Source organism: Lepisma saccharinum, chromosome 14 (genome assembly GCF_977018435.1).
Source record: "Lepisma saccharinum chromosome 14, izLepSacc3.1, whole genome shotgun sequence".
NCBI lineage: Eukaryota > Metazoa > Arthropoda > Insecta > Zygentoma > Lepismatidae > Lepisma > Lepisma saccharinum.
In genome coordinates this window covers 37,283,128-37,293,294 of record NC_139242.1, presented here as the reverse complement: position 1 = coordinate 37,293,294, position 10,167 = coordinate 37,283,128, and the positions used below count along the sequence as shown (strand labels likewise).

Here is a 10,167-nt window from a genome sequence, read left to right as displayed (position 1 = left end):
CACATGACAACTCATTTGTAACTTCCACATTCATTGCGGTGGCATTTTCCTGCCAAATTCCGTGGACAAAGAAAAGGGAAGAGGGTGGTTGTCTTCAACCCTGCCCACTTGTTCGACACACAGACATGTTTGACAGTTCCAGGAATAGAGCAGTGCTTGAGGCCATATATGTGTTCGCCAAATAGAGAGACCAGTTGTCTGACAGAAAAAGTTGGAATTGAATGGCGAAGTGGAAAATGTAAATTGCTAATAATTTCTTGTTTCCCTCCATATATCCTTGCCCCCAGGGATAAAATTTATCAAGCAGAGAGGGGGACACAAGTATCCAGAAGGGGGAATTCCTTCCCATCTTCCCCTACAAATACCACACTGGGCGTATGAACAACCTATGATTTGGGGGCCAAAAGCCTTAATGAAAGTTCAATCGGGTGAAAGAAAAACTACTCTTTTACAAACTCTATATTTACAAAAGAGGGCGTTTCTAGGGTGAGTCCGTCCCCCCCCCTCCCCCATGAAAATCCCATTCCTCTATACACACACAAGTATACGAAAGATTGTTTTCGGAGAAGGCTGAAACTAAAAATACAGCTACTTTCTAGGTAGAGTGGGGATAAACTATAAAATATTTTTCAATTGTCATTTTTAACCTTTGCCTTAAAAGTTCTGCAAAGACAAAAATGTTTATCAGAGATCACTCTAAGGGTAGTTTGCATTTATCACTTTGGTTTTTCCCGAGTTATTTACTGCTTGCATTTGAAACTTTTTATTTTCTCCAAATTCCCGGAGGGGCTTTATTTGCTGAGGATATTTTGACAGTTGAAGTTCACATTTGGCGTCCTACAAGATGTGCTCTATCTGTTGCCCGTTCTGTGCCACACAACATGCAAGACGTTTCCGCCAGTCCTCAAGAACACGTAATAATACTGCAGGATCCACAGAGTCACACGCTTGCTGGATCTGGTGCTGCAAAATGTCGGAGATCATTGATTTTGTCTTGATAAACCATGGCTTTAAGATGGCCCCAAAGGTAAAAGTCATGGGGCGTAAGGTCCAGAGAACGGGGTGGCCACTGCACTTGCTGCTGCATTTGAATTTTGTAGGGGTGCCACTTGTTCTAATGCAACACCTGGAGTATGGATCTTTGACTGACTCCTTACACTGACGCCAAACGTCGGATATAGCATCTCGGGCTCTTGACTATGGATTGCCGTTGCTGCTTCCTCGTCGGTAGCAGTTCTCGGCTGTCCACTATGTTCTCTGTCGTGCACGGATCCCGTCTCTTTAAACTTGTGCAACACACGCAACATTGTGGTATGTGAGATGTCATTTCTCTCTCTGGATGCTGGGCGTCAAAATCCTCTGCGACGAGCCGGTCCCCGTTGCGGAGTGGGTAGCTATGATGCCAGAAGTCCCGGGTTCGAATCCTGGCCTGGGCATTGATGTTTGTGAATGTCCATTCATCAATTTCATCATATCATCACTCACCATATTCGCAAATTAGCCAAAAGTGGCACAAAAAGCGAAGTAAAATAAAGCAAATCAATCCTCTGCGACGACCCTAGCACTGCGCTCCCCACATATCTGACCAATTTCAATCCCTTCTTGAAGGGCAAGAGTCATGTTACTTCATCTGGAACGAATAAATAACATCCTATTACATTACTCCAAATGTCAAATTCAACTGCCAAAATATCCTCACCATTAAAGTTAGGAGAAAAATCACTGTATAATCTTATTTCTGAGAAAACACACATCTTAAATAACGTTCCACATGACTCCGTTCTCATTTGAAAATCTGGAGGTAATTCCAAAATGGCGGCTTTCAATATGGCCGCCATGATGCGTACTGGCCCCAACTGGTGTACCCCTACCCCCATTACCTAAATCCGAAGTTTCATCGTCCTCATCAAGCAGTTTTCAAATTAAAAGGGTGGTGCTGGACATTTGCCTCACCTTGTAGAATTCTCAATGTCTGAAATTGAACATGCCAATGAAAACCAGCACTTACGAAATTAATTTAATGATATTGGCCACAGAATTCATTAGATCCAGTCGTTGTCAACTTATTTAAACCAAATTTTATATTTGTCAACAAGCTTAGACATAATCGAACTAATACTTTCTCTGATTTTATGTCATAATTTATGTATTAATATTAAATTTCAAGGGTACATATTAATTAACCCATAACGTCCCAAAAATTAGAAAGCTATTTTGAGTAAAAAACAAAACAAAAAACAAACGAATTTACCATTCTGCAGGCTAACAAAGGTTTTCATCTGCACTACATGACTGCATATATACTTCTTCTTCTTCTTTTCCATCCCCTTCTGCCATTAAGCATCCGGTTCCATCATCCACTTCCTGTACACTTTTCGGTCCAAGGCTAGTTTTCGCACTTCCGGCATTGTTTTGCCTTTCTTCTTTACTATCTTTTTCACATACTCTTCCCATTGAACTCTTGGTCGTCCTCTTCCCCTCTTGCCTTCTGGTCTGGCCTCCAGCACCTGTCTGGGCTTGTGATCCTCCTCCATTCTTGTAACGTGTCCAAACCATTGCAGTGCCTTTCTCTCTATTGTTTCCAATAGTGGTTTTTGCTGTAACTGGTCTCTAATGGTGGTGTTTCTAATCCTATCTCTTCTAGTCTTTCCTACTACTTTTTGTAGGTATCTCATCTCTGCTGCTTGAAATCTGCTATTCTGTTTTGGTAATAATGTTAAGCTCTCTGTTCCAGCAATGCGGGAATGTAGATTGTCTTGTAAATCATCATCTTCATTTGGTCACTTATTTCCTGTTTATCAATTAAAGTGTTGTTGAGTTGATAGTACACTTGGTTTGTCTTTGTATCCTATTATTCACTTCTTCATCCATTCTTCCATCTTCAATTATGATTGTTCCTAGGTATGTGTATCTGTTTACTTGTTCCAGCTGCTTCTCTTTCCACTGTATATTTAGGGGTGCAGTTTCTCTTTCTTTTGTCACCACCATCACTTTACTTTTATCTATGTTCATGCTCATTCCTTTGTCTTCTATTGTACTTGAACATTCAATTAGCGCCTTCCAGTGGTGTAGCATGGACATTTCGGGTGGGAACGCCAAGTCCGAAGGAAGGGTCGGCCCTTTCTTGCTTAATAACGTACTTATGGTATTAGTCGCCACAGGTATTGTTTATTTGCCTGAAGTCAGCTGGGTTTTCAATAAAACATCATCCATGCATGTTTTAGCTAAACAATTAGATGCCTCACTATGCCACAAATGTTTTTTTGTACTCTGGTGTTTTATACCTTTCTGCATGACGCAAGTCATTAGAAAACCTACCTGAATCACAAGCGCCTTTGAACAACAGCAGACGTCATTGTTGTGATTGATCCAACTACTCATTGATTTGGTTTATTTTACTTCGCTTTTCTACCACTTTTGGTTAATCGCGAATATGAATATGAGTGATGATATTGATGAAGGGACACTGACAAAGAACACCCGTGCTCACGCTGGGATTCGAACCAGGGACCTCTGTCGTCTTGGCGCACTGTGCAAAGCAGAGTGGATGATCCAAATGCCGTACGCTCTACTGACGTAACAGTGCGCCGATTAGTAATTCAGACCACTGTTTATTACATCTTGAGAATGCTGATAAACATTTTAAAATAATTTTATCCAGAGACCATTCGATGTTAAGAGTTTTCAAATGAATGCTAAACATTTCCATTAACACAATATTAAGCAGTTAGATAATAACGAAAAAATACAATAAAAAAATTAATAGTTTTGCGGGTTAAGTGGTAGAGCAGCAACAGGCTGAATTTCTACCACGAGGACTTCACCAACTTACTTCACAAAAACTGTGTTGATCTTTTAGTTTCTAATACACATCGCTGTTCGTGCGATAAATCATACACTGCAGTGGCCATTAAGAAGCAGTATATTTGAGATTGGTAAAGTTACGTCAGTCAATATTGCGTATTGTAGCATCACATACCACGAGTTGCATGAGCGCGAAGAGCGAAGAACCGGGTAGGAATTCTACCGCTGTCGTCTGCTTCAGAAGGCAGGAAGGGTCACATGAACCAATCACGGTAGACCCAGGGGGTGCTCGTTCGGCGGCGCAGATCGTATGCGCAATTGTCCGTGGATGCATGACGTCATCATCGAAACACTCGGCACGGAAAAGGCTGGTTCCTTATGCAAATATTGAGAAATTTGACAACGAATATCTTCTAAAATATAGTAGCAAGGGAAAAGTTACAACTTTTACTGTTAAGATTCATCCTTTCTAATCAATTTATCACAAAGTTGATTCAAATGTGTAAAATGGTTTTCAAGAAATCGTGTTACGAAGGAACCCCTGTTTTGTTCTCTCCAGGCTTCCAATGTAAGGAAGTTTTAACTTAAGCGCGTTGGATTTCTTTTTGCTCTATGTTTTGAAATAAGATTATTTTGTTCTTGTTAACTGAAATCATGCCTAAATGCTATGGAAAGCTGTGAAAACTATTATCAGAAAACTAACGGAAGAAATCTAAAATATCACAGCTTGATTGATATAAAAAAAAAAATGCGAGATTGCCCATTTTTGTGAAAAAGGCATTGTGCGAGATCTAAAAGCAGAACTTTATAATATTGTATGTAAATGTAAGGGTGTAATAAACGTGACTGCTTCACAGGCACGTATCCAAGAGGGGGCTTAGGGGGCTCAAGCCCCCCGAAAGTTTTCGGTTTACACTAGATAAAATGAGATTTTTTTGTTTCTTGTCGTGTCAAATAAAATAATGTGACGTTAATTTAAGGAGAGAAATAATTATCGAGGAAAGACGGAGAATATTCTATAACCCTGTTATTGGTAACAGCTCGTATCCAAGGTGGGAATCAGGGGGCTCAAGCCCCCCTTCAGAAAATTTTCAGTTTACGCTAGATAAAATTAGGTTTTTGGCTTCTTGAATAATATGGTGATAATTTGAGAGAGATAATTAATTATCTAGGCAAGACGGAGAATGTTCTATAAGCCTGTTATTGTTAATAGCGCGTATCCAAGGTAGGGATCAGGTGGTTCGAGGCCCCCCGCTCCCCAAGGAAATTTTTCAGTTCACACTGATAAAATTAGGTTTTTGACGATAATTTAAGGAGAGGAATAATTATCGAGACAAGACGGAGAATGTTCTATAACCCTGTTATTGTTAATAGTGCGTATCCAAGGTGGGCATCAGGTGTCTCGAGTACCCCTCCCCCAGGAAAGTTTTCAGTTTACACGAGATAAAATTAGATTTTTGTCTTCTTCAATAATGTGACGATAATTTTAGGAGAGAAATACTTATCAAGGTAAGATGGAGAATGTTCTATAATCCTGTTGTTGATAATATTGCACGTAAACTTTTCTTACGCTTTCGGTGTTGTCGTAGTGAACTTGAACACTATGTAGAAGAGACTTGTCAGCATTTGGAAGGTGCACAACAAAGGTAGCGCCGCAGGTAGGGCGATTCGGATTCATTGTAATTTTTTAATCTCTGGAAAGCGCGAGAGGGAACGTTCTTGAAAAAAGAGAAGGAGTCGAACTACTGGCAATATTTACGAATCCTTTTTTCTGCGAAACGTTCTAGAATATAATGAGGATATTAATACGCGGCTTCAATTTCCCGGTTGATCTGTACAACAGAATAGGTATGAAATGGACTAAATACCGTAAAGTAACGAAGTCTACCACTAGTTCCAGTTCGGTCCCAAAGCTAAAGACATTGACGACAGCGGAACTTCGAGTAGTTCGCGTCGAAAGACGAAGAGATCGAAGGTTTCTCTCTCTAAAGTGAATATTTCGGCAGTATCGGGCTGGGCATTGGAGCGATTTATTAAAAAAGAAATAAGCTGCACAGATCAACTGAAAATCAAAGTTTAGAGTGATGATTTGGTTGTGCCAGGACCAAATTTTGTGTATGCAGTCCGAGAATTTCATGGCATAAAAAAATACTTTTGTTTAAGGCTACTGGTTTCGACACACACTCAACAGACAATTTTGGACACTTGCGAGTGCTTAGGCATGAATATGAACAATTTGGTGGGTTTCGGCTTTTATAAGAGCTGCAAACATGGGAGGACAAGACACATTAGTGGTGTTCAGGCTCGAATGAGAGAGAAATATTCGTGAACTGTCTGATTCCAGTTCCCAGCACACAGTTTGAATCTTGTGTTGTCGAGTGGATTGTGCATTCCGTGCATGTGTAACACCTTCGTAAAAACACTTCTGGTACATAGATGTTTTGATGCCTGATGAGAAGAAATGGACAAACATACATACTGAGATGGTTCTGGCACACAATATTAATGCATGGAAACAGAGGAGTTGAGTGGTAGAAAATGTCCCGATTTCACGTTCTGATTAAAATTACAGCCTTAAACAGTGGCGACGATTTAGGAGGTAGTTGCTCCCCATTCTTTTGCCTCCACACTATCACACTATGGCCTCTTAATGCTTGTCTCCTTGTCCACCCCACCCCCCACACACACACATTTTGGGACCCAGTTGCCACCACTGGCCTTAAACATACAATTGTGATACCCCTTTAAAAAATGGTTTTCAGCCGCCGCCCCGAAAGGAATTCCTGGATACGTGCCTGCTGCTTCCCGTAAAATATCACTGCACTCTCCACGTTCTTCTTCTTCTGTCTTTTCTTTGGCGCCGTCAATAGCTTCAACACGTTGTTTTTTTATATATATTTGTCACATATATTTGTTTTAATTAGTATTCTGCTCGTTCCGCCACCTGAACGCAGCAGCTACGGCTCAAAGGGCAGTGAAGTTACACCGGAAGAAGGCTCGGAAATGGCAGGCTTCAGAAGTTAACTCATCCAAATTAAATTAAACAGGTATGTGCTCTCTCTAAATTTAAATCATAGTTCACAAATAATTTGATTAAAAGTTTTAAAAGTATCTGTTTTATTTAATAGCGTATTAATTGGTGCATTCTTCTCCAGCATAGCCATAGGCAGTGACCACACTACGGGGGGGGGGGGGTTGTCAGGAACGCCCCCCCCAATTCTCGTTCGACAATTTATCTCTCTCTCTTATCTGCTCCCAGTAAAACGACAAAATAAATGAATGAATGAATGCTCTTTTAGCCAAAATATGCATTTTTGTGTCGTATGTAACGGAATAATAAAAATGATTGCCCCGGGAAAATATGATTTACCCCTCCATCTTTACTATTGCGCTGTCACTAGCTACAACATATTTTGATTTCTATTGTTCGCACATATTTATTTTAATTTTAGTATTGTGAATCATATTCCACTGTGTTACCTCACGTAGCCCCCCCCCCCCCCACACACACACGTACGACTTCAGTCGTAAGTTTTAGACTAAGCTTGTCAAATATCCACTTATATCTTTGTATTCTTGAGCCATTTTAAAAAAAATCATTTCGCCCCTTCTTCTGGACTATTTCATAGGAATGTTTTCCCACCGGAAGCCCCTTTGCAGATCGAGATCCGGGGCTATAGCCTTCCCAAGCCAGCGTCCCCTCCAAATACTCTCTTGGCCTCATGAAAGACAAATATATGTATTTCTACGAAATATTAATTTGACTTGGCAGTTTCTCTTTTCGAACAGGAATAAGTTTTAAATTTTAATAGCTTATAAATTTACACTAGCAATTTTGAGTAAAGGTTTTGCGTAACCCTAAAAGTACATTTAGAGACTGCAAGGTCAACTCTCGATATTTCAGATATATTAATAATTTTCATCACAACGTCTTGTAATAATTATTTGTTACTTCAATAACCTCCTCGCAAATGTTTCTCGCATATTAAAACATAGATGCCAATTTCTGTTTATTTCCTTGTAATGCTGACCTCCGTGAGGAAGTGGTTAGCACAACGCTTTACGATGCCAAGGGCCCCCAGGTTCGAATCCCCGCCCGGGCATGGGTCTACTTTCCATTAATCAATTTCATCATATCATCACGCATCCTCATCTTTGCGATTAGCCATATGTGACAGATAAGCGAAGTAAAATAAACGAAGTCTATTAATCAATTATTTTTTTAAACTCTTTAATTCTTCTTTAGCATGCCACGTTTTTGTTAAAATTATATTACGATTTGTAAAATGACGAGATTTTAAAGGAGAACACGCAACTTTCTTTGTAGCGCATCGGTCAGAAAGTTTCAGGAATATGGATTTTCAAAATTTTTCACATGTACTTTGCCCCCTTTTAAAAGTAGCGCGTTTTCAATTATGTTACTAATCATTAAAAGGATGCCTCAATACCATCTTGGAGGATGACAATTATTATTTTCCCTCTCCTAAAAGTAATAATATACTTTCGCTCTCTGAATCTCCCATATAAATGCTAGGGGCCGTCTGCTTCAGCCGAGCTCACTGCTTCTCCGGTGACGTCACGCGTTCGTGCAAGATCGGCAATCTTCGGATGGCTTTACCTAATCTCTATATTCCTTGGGTAGACCTCTCGTACGCCGGCGTAAGAGAGATCATTTACGCGCGTGCTGTAGAAATGGAAGCTTTCCCTCCATAAAGGCAGCAAGGAATATAGGAGTCCTGTACGCCGAACCTGCTCGGCGTCCGGCCGGGAAAGGCATTGAAAAGAGATGCTAGAACGAGTGTTGAGAGTGCAGCGTTGCAAGCGGATCGCGAAAAATAGCTATTATAATGCCATGAAGGCCAAACATATTTGAAATTAGTCACGTTTTACTTTATAATCACAGCATTTTAGCATTTTTGAAATTGTAAATCTGGGAACGCCGGGCGTACTATAACGCTACGCCACTGCCGCCTTCTGTAACTCCTCTCTATTCCTAGCCACCATGGCAATGTCGTCAGCATATACAAATGATTGTACTTGTACTGGTCTCATCTTCCGGTTTCCTACTTTGTATCTCCCAGTTCTTAGTTTACATTGTTTGATAATCTGGTTCTTTAGGATAATGAACAGAAGGGGGCTCAGGCTGTCTCCCTGTTTTACTCCTATTTCTATCTTAAATTCATCTGAGCATTTCCCTGCTAATCTGACTGTTCCTTTCACTCTCTTGTATACACTTTGTATTCTCTGTACCAGTGCACGAGATGTTCCAATTTTCACCAGTGCATCCCATTGTTGTTTTCTTGGTACCGTATCGAAAGCTGGTCTCAGATCCAGGAAGGCCACACAGATTTCTCTTTCCTTATTTAATGCCTTCTCAATGACTTGCCGCAGTGTAAATATATGATCCTGTCTCTGACGATTCTTTCTAAATGCAGATTGCTCTTCTTCTAGTTTGTTTTCCACTTCGTTTCGTAATTTCATTTCCAAAATTCTTGTGTAGATCTTCATAGCTACTGAGGACAGGCATATGGCTCTGTAATTTTCGCACTTGATTGTACTACCCTTCTTGTAAATTGGTATTATTCTATTTTTCTTCCAGTCTGTTGGTACGTTGTTGTTCTCCCATGCTTCTTTACATATTCTCCACATCCACCGTATAACCTCCTTTCCTCCATATTTGATAAACTCTGGGGATATTTCATCTGCACCTGCTGATTTTCCAAGCTCTATCTTTTCTATTGCCAACTCTACTTCAAACAATTCGATTCCATTTCTATCTTGGCGCTCACCCTGTACTCTCTCTTCAGCATTACCTCTCTCTTCCATTTCTTGATTCTGTTTGAACATTTCTCCATAATATTCACTCCATACTTTTAGTACTTCCCCTTTTTCTGTTTTGATGTTCCCTTCTCTATCTTCTATATTCCTTATTCTCTTTCCGTATTTCCCTTTAAGGTTTTTGACTGTTTGCCAGAATTGTTTAACATTTCTCTGATAGTTCTCTTCAGTTTCTCTTCCAAAATCTTCCCAAGCTTCCAACTTTGCTTGTTTTACTGCCTGCTTGGAACTATTTCTTTTTTTTTGTACATATTTATTCCAGTTATTTTCTGATATACTTTGTCCAAGCTTCTTTCTTGCTTTTAACTTCTTCTTTAACAGCATTGCCCCACCATTTTGTTCTTTTCTTTGTCCTCCTATTGTGGTAAGTCCGCACACCTCTTCTGCTTTCTTAAGCAGAGTTGTTCTTAACACATTCCATCTCTTTTCCAATGTATTTTCCCCATTAATTTCTTCTTCTCTCATGCTCAATTCTTCTGTCACTCTTCTTTCAAATTCTAATCTTTTCTCTGGGATTCGTAGTTG

General features: G+C 40.0%; 1 protein-coding gene across 1 annotated transcript; it reads right to left on the bottom strand.

Annotated features, from left to right (window-relative positions):
• Positions 1-2,336: 2,336 nt before the first annotated feature.
• LOC145998335 (uncharacterized) lies at positions 2,337-2,675 on the bottom strand. Its single transcript, XM_083134740.1, has one exon. The coding sequence runs from the start codon at positions 2,673-2,675 to the stop codon at positions 2,337-2,339; it is 339 nt and encodes a 112-aa protein (XP_082990866.1).
• Positions 2,676-10,167: the final 7,492 nt, after the last annotated feature.

Excerpts from the sequence above, each read along its gene's own strand:
- LOC145998335 (XM_083134740.1), bottom strand. The coding sequence starts at position 2,675 with ATGAGATACCTACAAAAAGTAGTAGGAAAGACTAGAAGAGATAGGATT.